At 40.0% G+C, this 24910-nt stretch overlaps 1 protein-coding gene across 3 annotated transcripts in view; it reads right to left on the bottom strand.

Annotated features, from left to right (window-relative positions):
• The window catches only part of IFT52 (intraflagellar transport 52), a 42416-nt gene that overhangs the window by 6158 nt on the left and 11348 nt on the right, over window positions 1-24910 (bottom strand). For 2 of the 3 annotated variants that reach the window (XR_013761800.1, XM_079126926.1), the window contains exons 6-13: window positions 22459-22530; window positions 18800-18926; window positions 16703-16789; window positions 15327-15395; window positions 11219-11373; window positions 3348-3435; window positions 1873-1981; window positions 647-792 (exon numbers count right to left, since the gene is read on the bottom strand). Coding sequence is in view for 2 of the 3 variants with exons in the window: in XM_079126926.1 (XP_078983052.1) it covers window positions 647-792; window positions 1873-1981; window positions 3348-3435; window positions 11219-11373; window positions 15327-15395; window positions 16703-16789; window positions 18800-18926; window positions 22459-22530 (853 nt within the window). In the remaining variant the exon portion in view is untranslated. The remainder of the gene's footprint in view (window positions 1-646; window positions 793-1872; window positions 1982-3347; window positions 3436-11218; window positions 11374-15326; window positions 15396-16702; window positions 16790-18799; window positions 18927-22458; window positions 22531-24910) is intronic. The other variant, XM_079126927.1, reaches the window with a different exon arrangement.

Here is a 24910-nt window from a genome sequence, read left to right as displayed (position 1 = left end):
GGATTACAGGCATGCACCACCACACTGGCTGGGAAAGAGGATTTCTAATACAAGTGCTGCTGTCACGTTCTGCTGCTGTTCTGTCCTCTGCTCAGTTGTCTCTGGCTACACTGGCATCACTGCCACAACTGAAGGAAGACAAGTGCAGCTCAGCCTCAGGGACTTTGCAAAGTCTTCCCTCTCCCCAGAACACTCCTTCCCCATCTGTCTGCCTGGCTAACGCCCCCGGAATCTTTAATCTTTGGTCATACCCTAGGGTACTTAGCCAGTTACTTTCTGATGAAGATTTTTCTCAACTGAATTATAGTAACTGTGCAGTGAGGTCGACCTTGACCGCTCTATTGAACACTCACCACTTGCCACCACCATACTTGGCACACTTGATCCCTCCTTTCCCTGCTCACCAGTTTATACCAGAACACTTACCATCCAGTACACTAAGGGACTTGCTTCTATATTCTATTGTTGTATATTGTCAGAACGCTCCAGCTAGAATATGAATTCCATAAGTGCAGGGATCCCTGTCTGTTGTACACCCAATAGATACTTAATAAATACTAATGAATGTCATAAAACACTGTCAATGGACCATACTATCACTTGATGGGCTTCAACCTCAGTGGGCCTCCTGGTCAAATTTCTATACCTGGTTCAATTTCTTGAATTCCACCACTTGGAAAAAGATGTGCTCAAGGATATGTTTGGCATCCTGTTGATCCTTTGGTAGTTTACTGGTTACTCCAAGAATGTCCCCACACTTTCTCACATAGAATTCCAGGTCTTCTTCAGTACCTATGCACAGTATAGACTTAGTGTATTTTAGATCTTCCCTATCAAGATCCTACATATTTTAACTCATTGTTTACTAGGCTGACACAACCTTAGGACTTAAACAATGACAAAGTTGATATCTCAGATGTGCTATTTTTATAAATTAAGACAAAAGTAAAAAATGACACACTTTATCAGACTAAAGTTAGATTGGTTTTGACTTCTCTCTCTCTTTTTTTTTTTAACTGGGGATTGAACCCAGGGGCCCTTAACCACTGAGCAACACCCCAGGCCTTTTAATTTTATTTTTTATTTTGAGTCAGGGTCTTGCTAAGTTGTTTAAGGCCTCACTAAGTTGCTGAGGCTGATCTCAAACTTGTGATCCTCCTGCCTTACCCTGAATGAATGTGACACAATTTACTACCATTCCCCTGCTACTGGACAGTAAGGCTATTCCTAATTTTATTGCATTTTTAAAATAAATCATGTAGAAGTCATTTATAGTCCTTCACTCATCTCCTTAAATTATATTCCCAGGAGAAGGTAAGTGCTGCCCTGTGGACCATGCCCCTGGGCACATGTGCACAGGTCTGCTTGCTGTGCTAAAGGCAGCGCACAGCAGCAATCCAGTCAGGTCCACTCACCATGGAGCTGTGTGCCTAGGGCCTCATTTCCTCACCCACAAGTCCAGGTGGGCATACCTGGCTCCCAATTCGAAGGCTCTTTATGACATATTCTTTTGGCCATGACTCATTTTCCTTATCTAACTGTTCATATGACCAATGGCTTATATTTGCTAGGTGGTAGCCAGGTCAAGATTCAGTCTATGGTTACTCAAAAGGTCAGAACTAAAGGCCTATAAGATCAGAGCTATGCTTTTGGCCTTCTGCTTAGCATTGGGTTCTAACTGAGCTAACCAGTCTCAAGAAAAAGAACCAATATCATTTACATGAAATGAAAAAAAAAACTTAACTTTAAACATCTGTACATATTTTTTCTCCCTAACCAAATTTCTCTTATAGCAAATCTCAGAAGTCCACAGTTAAATAAAAGTCATAAAGAAAAAGTCATAAAGAAAATTTAAAACTTGGCCACACTTACACTTATTGGTAATCTGAGCAAGCCGTGCTTTCTCGGATGAGAATGTCTCATCTAAGTCAAACAGTTCCAGAGGAGGAGGTGGTAACTCCCTGAAGCTAGGGGGAAAAACCTAAAAAGAAACAGTTTTTCCTGAAAGAGTTATCCAAAGCCATAACAAACAGTGCTGAGATGCACAGGAAATTAAGAGGCCTACTCAGCCCTTCCCTGGGGATGAACCACCCAAGTTCCCATCACCTCCTCCTGCCCTCATACAACAGATCCATGCCAAGCAGACTTGAGCTCATTGTAAGTAACCAAGTAGAACCAGCTCTAACTATGCCATTAAACTGACCAAGTCAACATAAGGATGCCAACTAACTTGGCACACTGATGCAAAGGTTGGGGCTTAAGTTTGTACTAAACATTTGATTATTCAATTTGTTTCTCATTTGATCATGAGATCTTTAGGTACAGAAATTATTTGGGAAGGCATTTTAGTGTAGCAAGTGCTGAACTTGGTCAGAATTCATAGGTATGAACCAGTAATGTGCTGGTACACACATAACTATGAGTTCTCAAAACAAAATAAAAAGTTAACAAGCTAAAGCCAACTGGCTCATAATATTCCAGAATGTACAGGACGAAATAAGGAAGGTCTTTCTTTCCTATTCTATTCCATTCTATTCTATTCTTCTATTCCAAGTTATAGTCTATATTCTTTTCTATATTCTATTCTATCTATTCTAGTCTAGACTATTCTAGTCTATTCTCTATTCCATTCTATATTGCATCCAAGGGTGCTTAACCACTGAGCCACAGCCCCAATCCTTTTTTAAAATTAAAAAAAAATTTTTTTTACTCTTTTTTTCTTGCTAAGTTGCTCTGTCCTCACAAAGTTGCTAAAACTAGCCTCAAATTTGCAATCCTCCAGGGTTGGGGCTGTGGCTCAGTGGTAGAGTGCTTGCCTAACATGCGTGAAGCCCTGGTACAATCCTCAGTACCACATAAATATAAAATAAAGGTATTATGTCTACCTACAATCAAAAACAAAAAGAATCTTAAAAAATGAAAAATAAAAAAATGTATAACCCTCCTGTCTCAGCCTCCCAAGTTATTGGTATTACAGGTGTGCACCACCAAGTGCAGCTCCCCTGGGCATTTAGAACTGCAATGAATCAGAGTGTCCAATGCCTAGAAAAGCAGCACAAAGTTTGTTTGTTTGTTTGTTTGTTTTTCTTTTTTTTTTTTACTTCTTGCCAGGCCAACTCATGATATGCTCTCCAACTCTAGAAGACAGCCAAAAAAGTCTACTGTCTTGATCCCTCAGGAAACTCACCATGCTCGTCCTACAGAATACTAACAGGTTGCCTGTCTAAGCATTTCAAAAACAGAGCACTATGACTCAGTGAAGAGTGCCACAAAGAGCACATCAAAGGGTCCGCAGTGAGAGCAAGGGCAGGCCTCCGCAGCATGAGTCCCTGAGCACACCTACTTACTGCAGGCTGAAGGGCTGGCAGTGGCGTCTCAAACTGTGGTTGGATGAGCTGGAGCGGTTCATGCTTCACATTTAGCTGCTCATGAGCCCTGTATTAATAAAACAAAAAAGATGGGATCAAGGTGAGACGCTGTAGCACACCTGACTCACCACACTGCAATATTCTCCATCAAAGATGGTGGTTCAGCACTATTTTTTTTAATTACTGCTATATCTAATGTAATGATTCTTTTATAAATCTCTACTGTATCATACAGTATTATTTACTGAGAACTGAAAGGAAAACTTTCTTTCACATATTCTCATCAGGCTTTTCCTAAATAGGCTTTTGGTTTTTACCAGATGCACAATGATGCACAATGATCATTGTGACTCTGTTTGTTTTTACCATCAAAAGACAGGAGTACAAGGTTGGGGATATAGCTCAGTTGGTAGTGTGCATGTCTTGCATGCATAAGGCCCTAGGCTCAATCCCCAGCACCACGGGGGGGGGAAAAAAAAAAAAAAAAAAAAAGGAGTACAACTCAGATGTTTCATTAAAAAAAAAAAAAAAAATTAGCCACAAAAAACAGGAGTCCAATCTAGTTTTCTCTGGCTAATGAACACATTTGCATGCTCTGCCCTTCCATGTCCTTGTTCACTCGATAGATTCTGACCGAATATCTACTAGTCCCAGGCAGTTTATACACGTAAAAAGAAGAGAGCCAGTAGGCTCTTGTGGAACTCACATTCTTGGGGAGGAGAAACACACAGTAAACAGAAAACAGTGATATGCCAGTTATCTCTAAGTATTAAGAAGAAAAGCAAATCCGGAGACAGGGCAGAGGCTGGGAGTGACTTGTCGGAGAGTCCTAAGTGAGAGAGGGAGGAAGTCACACAAATATCTTCAAGAGTGTCCCAGGCAGAGGCAAGAGGAAGGGAAGAGGTAGAAGGGCGTTAGGCCTTGTCACATTACATAGGGACCAGAGCAGTAGGAAGAAGTTTACAGCGTCAAGTGCCATCTTACCCTGAGGTGTTGGGCTACATGACTTCTCCTGTGCGTCTACTCTAACACTTATTCTGTCCTTTTGCATTTTACCTAATTATGAAAGCTAGTTAAACTCCTCTGCAGAAGAGGCTAATTAAAATATACTCACCCAATTTAAATTTTATACATATTTGTGACCTTTCAAAATTAAGCTAGAAAAGTAAACACCAGTGGATGGACAGGCTCTATGCATGAGTGATTTCAGAAAGATGGTCTGTGAGGCCTGTGGCTGCAGAAAGGTGCTCAGCTGAGCTTACTATAGTCACTGTCTCCCTGTTCCCAGGTGCTTGGGGAGAACCTATCCTAGCAATGAGCACAGATTTCCATAGAAGGAAGAGAAATAACTTACTGAATACCAACTACCTGCTACATATTGTGCCTGACCCTGTGCTAGGTACTTAGACTCACTTAATCACCAAAGCAACTCTGGAATATGGGTATAATCTCTTAAGGAAGAGGAAACTGAGATGTAAAGACTTTACATAGCTTCCAAATTCATACGATTAATAAAGGACAGAGGAAGATCAAAACACAGAAGTTCAGCAGTCCTGCCAACCAGTATCACCTATACTCAAAGAATCCTGCTGCTGAGTCCTGGTCCTGGCCATCCTGCCATGATGTGATTTCTGTTTTCTGTCCCTGGCAAGCTGCCTGTGCTGGAGCGAATACTTTGATTCATTAGGTCTCCCTTTCTCCACTCAGTTTGCCACCTACCCAGATCTTCTTCCTGTCAGCAGTCAGCATGTGCTAGATGGGACTAATCTTCAAACTAAACAAAATCTAATCCGAATGGCCAATGTGAATGGGAGAAGGGGAAGAACAATGCCAAAGTAAATACAGATCTGTGAAATGGGACTGAACTATGTATTTCCATTTATTTCCAGAAAACTCTGGCCTGACCTCTGGCACTGCATTTTCACCACCTTGTCTCCATCCCAACCCATCTTACCACGAACTCTCAGAACAGGGTCGTCACGCCATCTACCTTTACCTCACCCTTCACAGGCCTCAATGAATATGAAACGAACAGCCAGGTGTGGTGGTGCACGCTTGTAATCCCAGTGACTTGGAGGCTGAGACAGGAGGGTTGCAAGTACAAACCAGCCTCAGCAACTTACTGAGACCCTAAGCAACTTAGAGAGACCCTGTCTCAAAATAAAAAATAAAAAGGGATGGAGACGTGGTTCAATGGTTAAAAGCCCCTGGGTTCAATGAAATTAATCAGAACATCCTATAGCTGACATAAACATTTAAAGCCTAAATCAATTTTAACTCTGAAAAGAAAATTCACTTGTTGCTGACAAACCAAAACACCTGAGCACATTATGTTGCCATCTGGAAGCCAATACTACTGCCCTCTGCTGTGGTATGAAAGACAATACACTCAAGAGTTGTCGAAAGCCAGGTGCAGCAGTGCTCACTGTAATCCCAGTGGCTTGGGAGTCTGGGGCAGGAGGATTGAGAGTTCAAAGACAGCCTCAGCATTTTAGCAAGGCCCTAAGCAACTCAGAGAGACCCTGTCTCTAAATAAAATATAAAAGAAGGACTGGGGATGCAGCTCAGAGGTTATGTGCCCCTGGGTTCAATCCCTGGGACCAAAAAATAAAAAATTTCTGAACCATTCACTATTTGACTCTGCTGACACTAAAAGAGTAAGCAGTCCCAATCAATCCTTTATTCACCATTGAAACTAATGGCCTAGTTTGAGCACATCAAGAGAGAATTAGGCCCAAACAATAGAAGCTAGTTGAATTGCAACTGCCCAGTTTAACAGTCTGGTATAATTTAACATGGTACTTGCTACATTATTCTAAGAGCCTTGAATTGCAGAGGAGAACATCAGAGCTCAAAGCCAAGCAAGCAGCCATGGCACATGCCTATAACCCCAACAGCTCAAGAGGCTGAGGCAGGAGGATTGCAAATTCAAGGCCAGCCTCAGCAACTTAGCGAGACCCTGTCTTAAAATTTAAAGGCAAGGGGGTTGAGAATGTAGCTCTGTGGTAAAGCACCTCTGGGTTTAATCTGCAGTACCTCCCCCAACAACAACAAAAATGACCAAAACAAAACAAGAAGAAGAAAAGAGCCAAACACATAGGCAAGGGCTAACTGATTTGTGACCTGGCTCTCACCTGCTGTGAGGGGGTGACAGAGGTGACCTGGCAGCTTTGGAGGCATTAGTCTGTTTTCTAAAAAGCACCCTTACGTCCAACCCCAATATGCCATCCAGTAATTTATTTCCAGGTCCAGGGTTAAGATTGCCTGGATTCAGCCAGATGTAGCAGCACACACCTGTAATCCCAGCTACTTAAAAGGATAGCAAATTCCAGGCCAGCCTGGGCAATTTAGCAAGAGTCCGCCTCAAAATAAAATTTTTAAAAGAGCTGGGGTTATAGCTCAGTGGTAGTGCACTTGCCCCTGGGTTCAATCACTGGTATTAGAAAAAATAAAAAAAGATTGCCTGGATTCAAATTTAGGCCCCAGTGAATGCTAGTTTTGAGCAAGTCACTTGATGTTTATGTGTCTCAGTGTCCTCGCATGTTTGGGAGTGATGACCCTGTTATGATTATTACATGAAAGCAATATACATAAAAAACCACATGGTACTTGCTATGGATCTTCAATAAATGTTGCTGTTATTAATAATAACTATTATTAATACTGAGGGAGGAGGATGAAGAGGAGTTCAGGACAACTGTAGTACTTAGGGCTTGATCAACAGCTGACCTTGAGCAAATTTCCTAACTTTCCCCAAACCTCAGTGTCCTTAAAAGTTAAATATGGAGTTTATGCTCTACTTTCAGAATTACTAAGGCAGTAAATGTGACAGCATTTGCAGGCTCTTGGCAGAAAGTTGGTCCTCAAAAAATGTTTGAAGAGTTTAAGTTGGTAACAGATCTTTCACATATGATGTATAAGGTTTTACAAAATAAGCTAATTAAAACACAATAATAACAGCAATTGCTATTCAGACCATCATATGCAATTAATCATTTCTAGGCATCTGTAAAAGACCTTGCCCCTTCTTCTTTAGCCCACTGACTTGGAAAAATCACAATGGTTAAATCCATGTCCTGGCCCAGTGCCTGCAGCCACACAGCTAAGCAAGGCTGGAAGAAAACCCACAACCATGTTGGCTTGTGGAACTTTAGATCCATGGCTGCAAACCTCCCGTGGGCCCTTGACATTGCTAGGCAATCCTTCTATAGCACCCCAGTCCACTCCCTCTCCCACTCCCCTAAGACCTATTGTATGCTTTCTCTTCCAAATCTCCAGTTCCTTTGTGATTTCCAGCTGATGGTCTTGCTTCCTATGTCATCAAAAATAAATGAATACTGAGACCATTGAGAACCCCATAATCTTCAACCAACACCTTCTCTCACCCAGTAGCCACTATACTCATCTTTTACTAGACAAGTGATCCATGCTTCCATGTAAAGCTAACCACCCCCAACTAACCCCTTTCCCCATTCTCTTCTACAATCTCCTCACTCTCATACATTATCCATTTTTTTTTGTACTAAGATTGAATCCAGAAGCACTTTAACCACTGAGCTACATCCCCAATCTTTTTTTTTTTTTTTTTTTTTGAGACAGCTGCACAGGCTGGCCTCGAACTTGCAATCCTAGTGGAGCTGGTGGTGCACATTTGCAATCCCAGCAACTCGGGAGGCTGAAGCAAGAGGATCTCAAGTTCAAAACCAGCTTGGGCAACTTAGTGAGGCCCTGTCTCAAAATAAAAATAAAAAGGGCTAGGGTGTAGTTCAGTGGTAAAGTGCCCTGGGCTCAATCCCTACTATCAAAAACAAAACAAAACAAAAAAACACAAACCCACCCAAAACAAAAAAGAACACATGATCCTTCTACCTTCGGCTCCCAAGTCTCTGGGATTACAGGCGTGCACCACCATGCCTGACTCAAGTGTGTGTCTTAGAAGAAATATAAATGTGCCCCCAAATCCCCAAATTTAAATCTCTAGCCCAAATTTCTCTTCTGATCACAAGCTAACATGTACAACTGCCACTCAACATCATCTGGACACCTCACAGACATCTTAACTTAATATGCTTCAAATTGAACTTCCGTTCTTCCTGTCAAATCTACTCAGTCTTTCCCAACTGTTATTGCAACTTTATTTAACTTTTTAGTTTCGGAAACCAAACCTTGAAGTCATCCTTGACCCCCTTCCTTCTCACCTCCCACATTCTACCTATTTAGTATCTCCTGCTGCCTGTACCTTCAAAATATATCCAGAATCTGAAATATATCCGGAATCTGACCACTCCTCACCATCTCCACAGCTACCACCGGCTGGAGTATCATCTTATGCCTGGATTACTGCAATCACCTCCCTTAGTCCCTGCTTTCACCCTTGCTCCCCTCATTTTATGAAAGAACAGACATACTTTTTCCCTTTCCTTTCTTATTTTTGCAGTGCTAGGGATGGAACCCAAGGCCTTGCATATTCTAGTATTCTCTATCACTGAGCTACACCCCCCAGTCCTTACTCCTTCACTTTAGAGAAATAAGCACCATGTCACACCTCTCCTCAAAACTCAGTGGCTTCCCTTTTCACTCAGTCAAGGCTGAGCTTAAGACCTCACAAAGGCCTACAGGGAGCTGGGCAGTGACGCACACCTGTAATCCCAGGCACTTGGGAGTTTTAGGCAGGAGGATGGCAAGTTCAAGGTCAGCCTCAGCAATTTAGTGAGGCCCTAAGCAACTTAGTAAGACCCTGTCTCAAAATAAAGAAATTAAAAGGACTGGGTTAAAAAAAAATCAAAGGCCAGGGGCTGGGGGTTGTGGCTCAGAGGTAGCAACCTTGCCTAGCATTTGTGAGGCACTGGGTTTGATTCTCAGCACAGCATATAAATAAATGAATAAAATGAAGGTCCATCAACATCTAAAAGATATATATATATATATATATATATATAAAAGGTCAAATGTTTTCTCTGATAAGTGGATGCTGATCCACAGTGGGGGGTGGGTAGGGAAGAATGGAGGAATTTTGGATTGTGCAGAGGGGAGTAAGAAAGGAGGAGTGGGGCAATGGGGATGGGCAGGACCGTAGAGTGAGACAGACATTGTTACCCTACATACACATATGACTACTCTACTGGGTGACTCAGCACCAGGTACAGCCAGAGGAATGAGAGGTTATGCTCCATTTGTAAAATGTGTCAAAATGTATTCTATTTTCATGTATCACCAATTAGAACAAATAAAAATAAATAAAAGGGCTGGGGATGTGGTTCAGTGTAAAGCACCCCTGGGTGCAATCCTCAGCACCAAAAAAAAAAAAAAAAAAAAAAAGTCTACAAGGCCCCACCAAGTCTCCTGCTATCCTGCCCCTGCTCCAGCCCCAACAGACTTTTGGCTCTTCCTTGAATAGATCAAGCACCCTTCCACTTTGGAGTCTTTGGGCTGGTCGTTTTCTCCACCCAGTGCTCTTCCCTCAGGTACCCACATGGCTCACTTGTTTACCTCCTTCAAATTCTTGCTCAAGTATCACCTCCTCAAGGATGCCATTCTGAACTAGGCATGGTGGCACATGCCTATAATCCCAGTGGCTCAGGAAGCTGAGGCAAGAGGACTGCAAGTTCAAAGCCAGCCTCAGCAATGTAGCCAGGCCCTAAGCCACTTACTGAGACCCTGTTTCTAAATAAAAAATAAAAAGGGCTAGGAATGTGGCTCAGTGGCTAAGTGCCCCTAGGTTTAATCCCTAGTACCAAAAAAAAAAAAAAAAAAAAAAAAAATCATTCTGACCATTCTATTAAAAATATAACCTGCCCCAGCACTCCCAATGCCCAGTAGTACACCTGAATATGTACCATCTTCTAACATATTCTTTAATTTACATATGCACCTATATAAATGTCTTCATGCCTATCTGAACTTTGCTAATACAAGGACCTCACTGAAAACCTCTCTCTCAATGTCCCCAGCTCATCTCCTGAAATCCTTCTCACCAAGAATACACAGAGTGCTAAGCAGACAGACACAAGACCTTGAAGAAATGTTTGTGGAAGTAATCAACATGCAGCTAAAAGAGCAATTCTTCCATAAGATTCTCGGTCAGAATCAAATTCCTTATATTCATTATGCCCACTTCTAGTTTATACTTCACATTTAGGATTTATATAATGAGCTTATATCTCCTCCATAATGGGAAATTTCAGAGAAAGTTTGTAGTACAGTAGGCACTCAGTATTTGTTGAACTTGAACATAAAGACGGTACGAAGACAAGTATCTGTACTTGTACCCTCCACCTTTGGTTTATCCTGAGCCAGGCAAAATATGCTTAAAAATGTTATTCCCTGACCATCAGGGATGGAAAATAATGAAGCAAGAAATAATACAGGAGAAAGCACTGGCTTGAAAGTCATTTGGGCAAGGCTTTAAATCCCTGCTCACTTTGGGAAAATACTGTCCCTTCTTTGAACCTCAGTTCCTCATGTGGAAACATGGCTAACTCATGGGACACTGGAAAAGTATTCAGTGACATAACTGTAAGGGCCTGCAGAGTGGCCTACCACCTCAGTTTACTGGGACTTAAATTCTCTGTGTTAAAACCTAGAAAAGTCCTAGGTAAAATGGAAAAGGTCAGTCATCCTAAGTGCTTAGTACAGAGCTTGGAACACATGGAGGCTAAGAACTAATAACTGCTGGCAGTTCCTCTACATCAACCACACACCCACAATCCCAATTTCTCTTTTGGCCTCATGGTAAATCTGAGAACACTTTGTCTGCCATCTTTCCTGTGACCCTAATTCCGTCCCCAGGCTCATGTTTTCAAAGAAACATGAAAAACTGCAGTGTAGCTCAGAGAGCCCCAGGTACTGACTTGATGACCTTGGGGAGGGAGGCTGTATCCAGCTGGGAAATGGACAGGTCGAAGAGGGTGGTAAAGTCACGTGGGTTCTCATCGCCCTCCTGGAGACACACTCGGAGCCGCTCTGACAGGGTGGCTGTGTCAGGTAGCATCATGTAGTCGGAGATCTGAAAGCCACAAGAGGGTTCCTTTCAGCACAGCAGGAACAAGAGTCTCAATCTGCAGTACTTACACTTTCTAGCCAAGAGACTTCACTATTCATGATCACGGACTGCTAAATCTTAAATAAGCCACTTTAAGTGGAAAGAGGAACAAAACCCTCTTGGTTAAAGCTCAAGGCTGGCTAAGTCCAACTCTCCAAATACTCAAGCAGGTACCAACACGCTGAAGAAAAACACAACAATGCTAAGGGTCTCCTTTTAATTTCACAATGTCTCACCTTGACTATGAGGCACTCAACTCTATCTTTCTAGTCTACTTCCATACCCATACCCTGATGCAATACTTCCCTTTTGTCAAATCCCATCCAAAACAACTTTCCTTTATGCAATTTTAGTGGGTGACTTTATTTTCTATTTTAGTGAGAAAACAGAAGCAATCATAAAAGAAAGTCCACCAACTCCCACTACAATGTGTATCCCGCACCAGCATCTGGGTCGTACTGCCTGCTTTGTGTCCTGTCAAGTGCATGACTGCCAGTGATTCCAGAACAGATGGCCCTTCCTTTGAACACTAGATCCCAGCCCTTCTCTCTTAGCCAGGGACATTCTCCAGCACTGCTCAGAGTCCTCAATAATGACATACGCTCAATGCTGGTAATAGTAAAAGACCAGGGAAACCTAAACATCAATAGGAGATTGTTCAATACAGTACAGTACATTCAAACAATGTGAAATACAGCCTTAAAAATAAACAGAAAAAGAGAATATGGAAATATTGGACACATTGGTAATATTAAAAGGTAAGAATACCTTTTATATTACCATTGGTAATATTAAAAGGATAGTCTACATACATAGCATAAAAGAAGAGGAAGAAGAGTACACACATACTCACACACTTGCTTTTGTAAGTATAACATATCTTTGGAAGAACATGTAGGACACTACTAAGATTGTAGTCATTGGAAGGGGAACAGAGCATCCAGAGTGAAAGACAGAAGGAAGATTATTCACTATGTATGAATAACTGAACTGAACTATGTGAATGTATTACCTATTCAAAAAATAAATTCAAATTTAACTAAATGAATGCTGCCAACAAGGAATTTGCTCTTTATTGCCCTTTGAAATGCATTTAGCTAACAAGACCAACTTGGTAATAGTTTAAAAATGGGTCCTCTGAAGTCATCTGCAACATACAGTTTCCTGTATTCTTTAGCGCCACCACTGCAGGAGACAGGCCTGAACATTACATAAATAATAAACAGACAGGCTCACTTTTTTCTGTAGCTCAAGGGTCAAAACGCTCTAATCTTCTATCTCTTTTATTAAACAACAAATGAGAGAAGAGCATAAACAAATAAAATATCCTTTCCAGCAACTTGAGGGAAAGAGCAATAACAAGGGTACCAACTGTGCCAGACACCCTAGAATGCAACTCAGAGACCAGGCCTGGGACAGTAAGCACAAAGGTCCTGAGGCTGGTTCCCTTAATTCTCTGCATAGGGCCCTTCCACAAAATCCTAATCCAGAAAACCATTAAGACCTTAGGTATACAGAGAGAAAGAAATATAAGAGTGCTTGTGGGACTGACTTCCTGGCAGATTTTGAGGTTAAAACTTGTTAGGTCAACTCCTCCAGCTTTTTAGTGAACTACTGTTTTACTAAGTACTACTTGATACTAAGATATTATCTGAGTTTAAAACCCATTCCAATATAACAAGGTTTGATCTAAAACCATATGAAGTTCAGGTTTTCAGAATTTCTCACTATGCAATGTTCCTGGATGCAGCATTTACCTTTCCAAAGCCTTACAATACAAAGCACAGTTGCTACCAGGTCTCGGTCTCAAATCTGGGAGATACAGGCATGGTTTGAGAGAAAGGCCTTAACACCAATCTTCCCCTGGCTTCCTTCTGAATTAGTCCTGGGTTAGGTGCGATGGACAGTGAAGAACAGGGCAGCAGGAAAGGAAAGGCTCCAAAACCAGGCTGACCTGGGGTTAGCAATGGCTTAGCCAGGAATTGACCTAAATACAGACTCTGAAGGTTTTCCCTACTTTAGTTTCCTTAGCTAGAAACCAGGAATAATAGAAACTTAGCAGGACCAAGGTGTCACCCAGAAAAAGAGCAGATGTAACCTCTCAGCACTGCCCCCTTGACTCACTATACTCACTAGGACTGGCAGCTATCAAAGATGCTGTCCACTCTGGCCTAGGTACTGTGAGAGCTGAAAAGTGAATTCCATGCTGTATCCCAGTCATTTAACTTTGGGGCTTACAAAATTTTTCAAGAGAAATTCAAGGAAAATATTCAAATGTTTAATTTAATCCAAATAAGGGAGAATCTCAGACAGGGGCTCTCTTGTTTCCTAAGGCAAACCAGCTTCTCAGAAGCCACAGTGGAGGGAAGAAGCAGTCAGTGGACAGTCATCTCTGATGGGATACCTTCTTGCCACATCTGCTACCCACAGCCAAAAAATAAGTTTCCTTTCATTCAGAGTTTAAGAAACATAAAATTAATTAAAAAAGGCTTTGAATCAGGAGACCTGGGTTTGAGTCCTACCTCTGCATTTGCCTACAGTTTGACCACATTGCAAACATGCAGAATTTTAGTTTCCTCATCTATAAAATGGGAATGAGACTATCTACCTCCCAGGATTGTTGTGAGAATTAAACACAATGACCTATGTGCACGTATATGATATAGAGGGCCTGGGCATACACTAAACGTAAACATTTTAACAAGTTGGGCTGTGGATATAGCTCAGTGGTAGAGCACCGCCTAGCACGTGTGAGGCCCTGGGTTTGAGCCCCAGTACCACAAAAATAAATAAATAAATAAATAAACAAACAAATAAATAAATATCTTACGCAGCATGCTTTACATCTTTAGTTTAGTAAGTAAATTCCCATCCATTAATACAGGCCTTGAAATCATTCTGTGAGATACACAACACAGGTATTACAAGTCCCTACTTCACAGATGAGATCCCAGAATTAAGAGGTCAAAAAGAACCTGCTTAAGGTCCCGAGACCAGTGGTGGAGCCAGACCTAGGCTGCAGGTTGCTAGTTCCCATTCCAGGGACCCTATTACACCTTGTCTCACCTCACCATACTGCCTTCAGAATTACTTCAAAAGACAACAAAATTATAGTTTAAAACTTACAGTCCCATAACCTGATTTTTCATGAAAAATTTTTATGTTTTTTGTATTTTTAAGAGAAGTATTTTTCTACTGATGACTCATTTATTTTATTTGTTTATTTTTAACATCTGACATGAACAATTTAGGAGAAGAAATTTATTTTGGTTTATGTTTCAGTCCATGGTCAGCTGACTCCATTGCTCTGGGCCCAAGGTGAGGCGTGAAGAGCATGGTAGAGGAAAGCAACTCAGCTCACGGTAGCTGGGAAGCAGAGGTAGATAATTCATTTTAAAAGTTTGGGCCAAAGTGTATTTTAAATTTTAATTCTTATATGTACGTATGGGCTCCCAACCTAACTAATTCTATGGTTAATTATATAATTCAGCTGGGAGTAATGGCACATACCTATAATCCCAGTGATTCCTGAGGCTGAGGCAGGAGGCCTTCCTCTCCCAAAAAACCATCTCTTCTTTCCATCTGTCTTATATATAAGACAGACATATTACTTTGGAATTGTTAGAAGTGCTAGTGAGAAGCTTGACCTATTTTTCATTTATAAGTTTCTTCTTCTTCTTCTTTTTTTGGTACCAGGGATTGAACCTAGGGGCACTTAAACACTGAGTCACATCTCCAGCCTGTTTTTTTAATTTTGAGACAGGTTCTTACTAAGTTGCTTAGGGCTTCACTAAGTTGCTGAGGCTGACTTTGAACTTGCAGTCCTCCTGCCTGAGCATCCCAAGCCCCTGGGATTACAGGCACACACCACTGTGCCCAGCTCATTTATAAGTTTCTAATGATTCACAACGTCCTACCTCTGGGTCTTCAGCATCAATCTGGTTTAGGTGGATGTCTCCTGTTGTGAGCCACTGGAAAACAACATCCTGAATTTAAAAAAATAAATACAGTATTAGATACCTGGTAATTTAGAAAAGCTAAAGGTCAAGACTAGAGATTAAGTCAATCAAGAAAAATAATAAAGGGAAAAAGACTAAACCAATGATTCAGAAAAAGAATAGCCAGACTTCTATTGGTGAAATCACATGAAAACTTAAAAGGTTTTCTTCCCCTAATGCAACCTTTATTATCAGAAATTCATCATTTATCTTAGGATACTCTAATACCTAACCACAAGTCAAAATTTATTAAAACTTGTTCACAATCCTGGAAAAAAAATTTTAATATGATGACAGTCTGATTTAAAAATATAGCTACTAAAAAGCAGAATATCTAAGCAAGGTACTATGCCAACATGTGTAATCCTAGCCAGTCAGGAGGCTGAGGCAAGAGAAGCATAAGTTCAAGGTTGGCCTAGGCAACTTAAAACAATAAAAGGCTGGGGATGTTGCTCAGTGATAGAGCACCCCTGGGTTCTATCCCCAGTACTGCAGGGAAATAAAAAAGATCATCCAGCTCTCCCAGATTATACCCAGAGGTACTGGAACTTCATGAGGATTCCATAGAAATAAGACCGTAATCAATCTCCCAATACAACCCTTCTAAGGCAAAAGGGAGTTAATTTCACTAATGGGTGGACTTCCTGTGGCAAGTAAGCCACTAGAATCCCACAATGTACAGATCTGTGAAGACATCTGCGTCCCACTCTGCTGTTCTCTCAAGACATGTGTTCTTTACATTATTCTAATAGAACAACTGCAATGTCTCGACTTTGCTCCCTCATCAGTCAATGACCAGTCCTGTACATAACATCCATAACGCCCCTCTTCTCCACTTACCCTTCACTCCTTGATTCAGTCTTCACCTTCTTGCCTGGATGACTCCACCAGTCTCCTAACTGGCTCTAGCTGCCTGCTCCTTTCTCATTCCACACAGACGACAGAGGGATCTGACAAGGCCCAAGGCTGTGGCAAACCCTAGAGGGGTCGCCATGGCTTTTAGCATAAAGTAAGTTCAAGTTCTGTGGCTTTACACTTGAAGCCCTTATTCAGTTTGCTCCTCTAAGGATAGGCTCCCATCCCTACTTGGCATGCTTAGAAACATTTTTTCTGGACTATTCCATATGTCATTCTCTTTCTCCATGTGCTATAAACTTTTTATAAGCAAGGGACTATGCCTGATTCAACTCTGTATCTTAGTGCTGCCATATAATAGATTCTGAAAACATGGTTTTAAATGAGTAAAGGTGTTTACAAACATTAATACATTAATTTGATGAAAGAGAAAAGCTTACCATGATTTTGCTGTTTTCTTCTTTATCCAAATACTGATCACTGAACATGTGACACGAGCCAAGCACTGCCAGCTTCCCACCTTGGTTCTACTGATGACAAAGCACTGTCAGACACGAGGATCCCCAAACACACTGCACGTATCCCAGTCCCCAAATATTTACCACCAAAATCACGTCAGCAACTGTCTTACATACTAAAAAGTAAGGATTTTAACATTAGGATTTTAACAGTCTAGTGATATCCACTATGATAACAACTACAACTTACTCTGCCTCTCATTTTAGACATTTCTATATTCTCCTACTCCATTTTAACAAAAGTAATATAAATTGGTTCACCAGCCTTTTCCCATTGTTAGTTATTGTACAAATGAAGATCATTATTCTTTTTCAATGAAACAGATAGAATCCAGGGTCTTGCACATGCTAGGTAAGCATTCCACCACTAAGTTATTCTCCTAGACCAATAATAATTTTTTTTTTTTTTTTTTTTTTTGCGGTGCTGGGGATTGAACCCAGGGCCTTGTGCTTGCGAGGCAAGTACTTTACCAACTGAGCTATATCCCCAGCCCAATAATAATTTTAAAGGGAAAAAAAGAGGTAAACCCAAAGATATTCTATTAGAGTTATAAAGACATTTATGAGGACAAAAAAAAAAAAAAAATCCAGTGTTTAAGATTCAAACAAAAAACTAAACTATTGGTAAGAAAAATTCACAAAAGAAATATCGACTGGTTCATAAGGAAAAATTTCAGTATTAGTCAAAGTATTTTTGCTATCAGATGAATAAATATAAAAAAGACTATAAACAGTGTTGATCAGGTGCAGTGAAATGAGTTCCTTTACACATTGTTGCTGAAACTGTCACACACTGTTGCTACAATTGTCAAAATATGCAACAAAACAGACCAAAATACACAAAAAGTCTACATGCAATGTTATAGCCATAATCACAAATAATTAGAAATAAATCCAAATGAAACACTAAGAGTAATGGAGCCAGGAATGTTGGCACACACCTATAATCCCAATCACTTGGGAGGCTGAGGCAGGAGGATCACAAGTTTGAGGACGACCTTGGCAACTTAACAAGACCTTATCTGAAATTTTAAAAAATTGTTTTAAAAGGCTGTGTATGTAGCTCAGTGGTAGAGTGCTTGACTAGTAAGCAAGAGGCCCTGGAATCTCCAATATCATCAAAATAAGTGAAAAACAAAACAAAAAAAGGAATCAAATAATCATGGTTGTAGTATGAAACCACCAGAGGCCTTTTAAAATAGTATCTCATTTACAGTTTACTGACAGTTTATGTAAACTATTCCCACATCTCAAAAATAATGCTTTAGTTTTAAAATAATATTTCCAGACATTTCGAAGAGAAAACTACCATAAGAGTCCCATGAATTTTGTTTAAATCTTTCACAGCATAGATATTAATTTACTTCCATAAAAAAATGAGGCCCTTAACTAAGGAGAGAAAGATAACAGCTAGGTCTCACAAAGAAAAACAGGAATGTGAAGAACAAGGGATATTTAAGTCCCCAGAAAAAATGGGAAGCTGGTGAATTTCATGTCTTGGTGGACAGATGAAGGTAAATTCAACAAGACATGAATTAAAAGGCAGTGGGAAAATGGCATCATAACACAGAGACCTCTAGACCACTGTTGCCACACTCCTTGGGGGTCTCCAAAAGAGAACTGGACAACTAATCTTTTGATAAGTTCTCCTGGGATAATCCAAAACAAGAGCAGCATGATTCTGGGCAATTCTGTACAGTTAACTCCCCTTTTCCTGAATGGATTCTCTGTACTCTGTGAGCTCACAGAATCACAGGATGAAATTGGTTCAGAGTTATAAAGCAGGTACTTCATGCTATTGTGGGAAAACTGTGGACTTAGAATAGTAAGGGACAGGTTTAGGACTTGACCCACTGCTTCCCATGAAGAAAACGTGGATACCTAAAATACTACCTCACAGGACTGACAGGAAGATCAGTGAGAAAAATATGTCACACTCTCATATACAAACTGGTAAAGTAGCTTTTATAATTTCAATAATAAAAACAACATGCACACCATATTTAACAAAGGCTGTACCTTTGAGTGATAGAGAGCCAGAATGGGTCTGTTAAGCGGGAAGCAGACAGAGCCTGTGGACAGAACCGCCACTGCTGGTTTCATGACACTCAAGGTGGCACCAAAAGGATAGACAAAGGTGAGAGCCCTGGAAGAAACAGAGAAACATGCAAGTGTTTATGAAATGAATTTTTAAAATCCAAAAGTAAACAAGTGTTTCTTGGGCAAAAGTCTGATGTACCATTAAATACAAATTTTTTTCTAAGTTTTGGTTTGTTAACTCAAAAATTGGGACAACTCTAGTTACCAGATAAGGCAGTGTCTCAGCAAATATGAATGTGAACTAACAGTAAAGTGCAAATGATTGTAACCAGAAAAAGTAAAGTAGCCTCAGTGGAGGGGGAGGCCAAGAGGGGCCTCATCAAAGAATGATGTAGAGTTACATACATATGAGCCTGCTCTGCATAATAATGTCTTAAAAGTATGTATTTTCCTCTTAGATTTGGCTGCTGCAATCTCTAAGAATCAATGACACATCATGGGAGGGCATGTCATCAGGTAAATGCTTAGGGGCATTTTATGAATAGGGGCATATGTGTACCTCACATTAGACACTGCTACAAAGACTTGCCTTGGAGTCCTTTCTCACTCTCCACCTCTCTAACACAGACTTAAGAGCATCTAGCTGGGTACAGATGCACATGCCTGTAATTCCAGCAACTTGGAAGGCTGAGGCAGGAGGATCACAAGTTCAAGCCCAGCCTTAGCAACTTAGACTCTGTCTCAAAATAAAAAAAATATAAAGGGCTGGGAAAGCAGCTCAGTGGTAAAGTGCCCTGGGTTCAATGCCCATGTGACCTGGGGCAAAGTATCTCTGGAGACTGTGGGGTACAGATCCTGGGGTGAGGGTAACCCATGTAAGAGGGACTAGGGTTTTACTGAAAATAGGAGCTCTACAAAGGTAGCTGTTTGAAGGAAGTGCTCTCAGAATGGAGAGAAATAGAAGTCTTAAGTTCAGAGCATAAATTAAAGATCTGGGTGTAGGAAAAGTCATGGAAAAAGCATCCATAAGGAATAACCAATAAAGATTTTAATTTTCCTCTTTCTTTGGACCATGAGGAAACTTTTCCTAGTTCAACTTTAAAATTATTTCCTTCCAAGGTTAGTTTTCCCATCCCTTCAGTAATGTCTTTTCTACCCTTATGACTTTTGTGGTCACACCATGGGAAAGAAGCCAATACCTGCCCACAATCTCCATTCTCCCCCATCTGCCCCTAGTGCAGCAGTATCCCAGTAAGTAGGGACTACAGTCATGAGTTCTAGGCCAGGAGCAGAAGGAAATCATTAGTTGACCGTGGGGGAAGAACAGTTAAGTGAAAATAGCCACATGGATGTCAACATGAATCTACCCCCCATTCCCTGACATTTCCCCCAAATACCCTCAGGGGAGATGAGCTAATTTTGTTTTCTATGAATTTTGCTACTGCCTTTTGATGATTTTTTTAAAATGTTTTTCTTTTCTCATTCTTTTATAAGACCTCTGTGTACTACAAATATTTTTCTTAGTTATCATACTGAGAAAAATATACTTTAAGGTATATTACCCCATAAAAGTTGAACTTTACATAAAAAGTTAGAGTATGTTACAAAGTTCTAGCAATTACAATAATATGATACTAGTGAATAAAAAACAAATAATATGGATTAGAATCAAACTCCAAATACATATACAAGGTGAGAGTTATTATATAATAAGAGTGACATTTTAAACTACTAGAGAAGAATGGCATAATTTCAGCTATTTGGAGAAACATTTCCATTTCCGTACCATACTCTAAAATATATTCTCAGATGAATTAAAAATTTATTTAAGAATAACTATAAAAGAACAAAAAGAAAATATAGGTGAATATTTTATAATCTTTGAATAGGAAAGACATATTCCCATGTGCTAATAATCAAAGAAATGTAGTATTTACTAGAATACTACATTTTGGCAAGAGAGGAAAAGGGGGCATGTTCATAGGAACTGTAAGTGCGACAAGCTGCTGGAAGGGCGACTGGGCAATGTATCACATTTGACAATACGTCAACGAGAACACTTTTGACTCAGAAATTCCAATTCTACCTTATTAAAATTAGCATAAGAACACAAAAACTATACCAAGATGTTCACTTGTGCTTTTTATTTGTAACATATAAAAACTTGTTTATAACCACAGGGAGCAGAGGTCAACTGCTGCCTTCTCCCTTGAATGTGTGCTCCTTGCTTTATCTCAAAAGCTCCTCACTCTCAAGATGGTTGGCATCCTTCTTTGGATGTGTATTTCTTACTTTACCCCAAAGACAGCTCTCTCTCTTGATAGCCTACTTTCTCTCCTGAAATGTGCATCTGCTTTCCTAAATAAATCTATGTCTCAGAAACAAACAGAAAGGAAGTACAGGTTCTGGAGCAAACTACCTAGGTTTAAATCTAAGTTCTGACAGTCAGGTAAATTTGGGCAGTTACCTCTTTGCATCTCATCTTCAACTTTCTATGGTTGTTGTGAGGATTAAATAAAGTAATATACATCGGTTACAAAGTAAACGCTCAAATAAATGTTAGGTGATATTATTAAGGTAAAATATTAGCCAGGCACAGTGGTGGAGGCCTGTAACCACAGCAACTTGGGAGGCTGAGGCAGGAAGATTACAAGTTTGAGACCAGCCTCAGCAACTTAGTGAGATTCTGTCTCAAAATAAAAAATAAAAAGGGATAGGGATGGAACTCAGTGGTACAGTACCCATGGGTTCAATCCCAGGACTACAAAAAAAAAAAAAAAAGAAAAATAATACAGACTTACTTAAATGTCTAACAATAGGGGATTGGCTAGATAAAGAAGATATATCCAATTAGACATATCCAATTTAGTTTTGTCATTAAAAGATAAAGCAATTATCTATGTTTTCATATATGAAAAAGAACTAGAAATCTAAATTCCATACTGTTAAGATTGATTATCTTTGAAAGGCTGAGGCTGGAGGATGACGAGTTTGAGGGTAGCTGCAGCAACTTATCATGGCCCTAAGCCACTTAAGTGAGACCCTGTCTCAAAATAAATAATCCTAAAAAGAGCTGAGGATTTAGCTCAGTGGTACAGTGCCTCTGGGTTCAATCCCCAGTACCTTCCTCCGATCAAAAAACAAGAGAGGCTGGGGATATAGCTCAGTTGGTAGAGAGAGAGAGAGAGAAAGAGAGAGAGAGAGAGAGAGAGAGAGAGAGAGAGAGAGAGAGAGAGAGAGAGAGAGAGAGAGAGAGGCAGACAGACAGACAGACACTGATTATTTTCAGGCAAGGGGAATGGATTTACAATGCAGAACTTCTACTTTCTACCTCTCTGTTTTGGTACTGAGTATTGAACATCCCCAGTCCTTTTATTTTTTGAGATAGGGTCTTGCTAAGTTGCTGATGCTGGCCTTGAATTTGCAATCCTCCTGCCTCAGCCTCCTGAGGTACAGAGATTACAGAGATTATAGAGGTGTGCCACTGCCTGGCTACTTTCTTCCTTTTGAACTGTTCAAACTGTTTTTATTTGTTATTGATGAGAATTACTTTTGAAATTGGAAAAGTCTTCACCTTCAAAAGGAAAATCCTTTGAAATAAATCCAGCCTCCCCAAGCGGCCTGAGAAACACACTTACTGGGCATTGTTCCCACTGCTCTCCTCATCAATGATTCCAGGCACCGTTTTTCCTGCTGCTCGGCTAATTTCCCTTGAAGAAAAAAAATAAAACCTAGTCAATAAAAAAATTGGAGAATCTCACATTGCATTTATTAATAGTAAATGTGAACAGATGCAAGAGTTTTGTAGACTTTGTGACACATTTTTTGAGCCAATAAAATTCTTTTTTTCTTTACAGATAAAATACATGGATTTATTAATAGTAAAATACAGCATCCAGAATAAAAAAATCTTTACAGCTCAAAGTAAGGGGAAATTAATTTTAAAATGTCCTAAAAATTCAGATATTGCATGAAGAAGTAGTAAGACTGGGTTAAAATAATACAAAGCTTATTCTCCAACCATAATGAAATTAGTAAGAAATCAGAAATTAATAGAGGTATCCACAAACATATAGAAATTAAATAACACATTGTGAAGTAACAATGGATTAAAGAAGAAATCACAAGGGAAATTAGAAAATAATTTGAAATGAATGAAAATGAAAATGAAAGAATTCAGGTTATTCGGAACATATTCTTTAATTAAACAATTAAATTAAAAATCAACACCAGAAAGATATCAGGAATATTTTCAAATATTTGGAAACTAATGCATTTGTGGAGACAGCATATTGTTGGGTCTTGTTTTTAAATTCAATCTGCCAGTCTATGTCTTTTGATTGATAAGTCGAGGCCATTTACATATAATGTAATTGAGAAATCATTTTTATTCCCTGTCATTTTTATTTATTTCTGGTTTTTAATTTGAATTAGTTTCTCCTTTGATTGACTATTCTTTTAGTGTAGCTCCTCTCTTTGCTGGCTTTCAATTTTATTTTTCATTCCTTCTTTATGAAATATTTTATTGAGTATGTTTTATAGTGTAGGCTTTCCAGTTGTGAATTCTTTTAACTTTTGTCTATCTGTTGGGACTAAGGAGACGTTAACTAACTCAGGCTGACTCCTTACTCCCTGGCGAGTGAGTAAAATCAAGGCTCAAAAGCGGTTTCAAAGGTTCATGACAATAAACCGGACCACCGTCAGGGATTGGTTAACAACAGTTCCGCGAACGTGATCAGCTCGTACTTGCCATATAGTCCAACGGGACTCTCGGTGCGTGAACCCCCCTGCCTTGCTGACCTTTAAGGTGATTGGTTCCCGTCTAGCCCCCACCCTACATAAAAGCTGTGTGATTTCCTCAACAAACGAGTTCCTGCTGTGACGGGTCTCCCTGAGGCGTCTGATTGTCCTCCGCCTGGAGGGCTGGGAGCGGGCGGTCAGTCGGCCCTACCTATCCCGGTCTGACCTTGTTGGGGAGTGTCCCCTTCCCTTATCGCTGGTCGAGAAGAGCAAGGGGGCTTAAGACCCCAACATTTATCATGGAAGGTTTGCATTTCATCATCAATTCTGAAGCTTAATTTTGCTAGGTATAGTATTCTTGGCTGGCATCCATTTTCTTTCAGAGCTTAATATATATTATTCCAAGACCTCTTAGCTTTGAGGTCCTACATTGAGAAATCAGCTGACATCTGAATCAGCTTCCCTCTAAATGTGATCTGACATTTTTCTCTGGCAGCCTTTAAAATTCTATCCTTATTCTATATGTCAGGCATTTTTAGAGTAATGTGCCTTGGTGTGGGTCTTGTAATTTTGTACATTTGGGGTCCTATAAGTCTCCTATATTTGATTTTCCATTTCATTCTTTAGGTTTGGAAAATTTTCTGTATTATTTCATTAAAAACATTGTGCATTCCTTTGGTTTGTATCTCCAACCTTCATCTATCCTGATAAATCTTAAATTTGGTCTTTTCAGGTTATCCCATATTTCTTGGAAGTTCTGTTCATGGTCTCTTTTAACCTCTTTTCTCCACAGTCACCTTTGTTTTCAAGATTATATATTTGGTCTTCATTGCCTGAAACTGTCTTCCAAGTGATCTAGTCTGTTGGTGATGCTTTCCATTGAGTTTTCAATTTGTTATATTGATTCCTTCATTTTGATGATTTGATTTCTTTTCAGAATCTCTCCTTACTGAAGTGATCTTTTACTTCCCATATTTTCTCTCTGATTTCACTTCTTACATTGTCCTTCACCTCGCAGATTACTTTAACTATGTACATTGTAAACTCCTCTGGCATGTCTTCCACTGTGGTGTCGATGGATTCTGTTATTGGAGTATCTTGGTTTGTTTGGGGCAATTTGTTCCCTTGCTTTTTCATGTTGTTTTTGGGCCTACCCATCTAACAGTGTGGATCTGAGGCAGTGGAGTTTCTACCCTGAGGACTTAAGAGTGTCCCTGAAGGTTTCCAGTACCTCACAGTTTATGGGGAGACAAATAATAACAACAATCAATGCAAGCAATATACAGCATGAAACCAAATAGTTCCTACTATGACATCTGCAATGTTAATTTTCACAATCAAAAGAAATTA

Source organism: Sciurus vulgaris (genome assembly GCF_902686455.1).
Source record: "Sciurus vulgaris genome assembly, chromosome: 2".
NCBI classification, from domain to species: Eukaryota; Metazoa; Chordata; class Mammalia; order Rodentia; family Sciuridae; genus Sciurus; species Sciurus vulgaris.
Note: the sequence above shows the minus strand (reverse complement) of the source record. Positions and strands in the feature narration are given on the sequence as shown.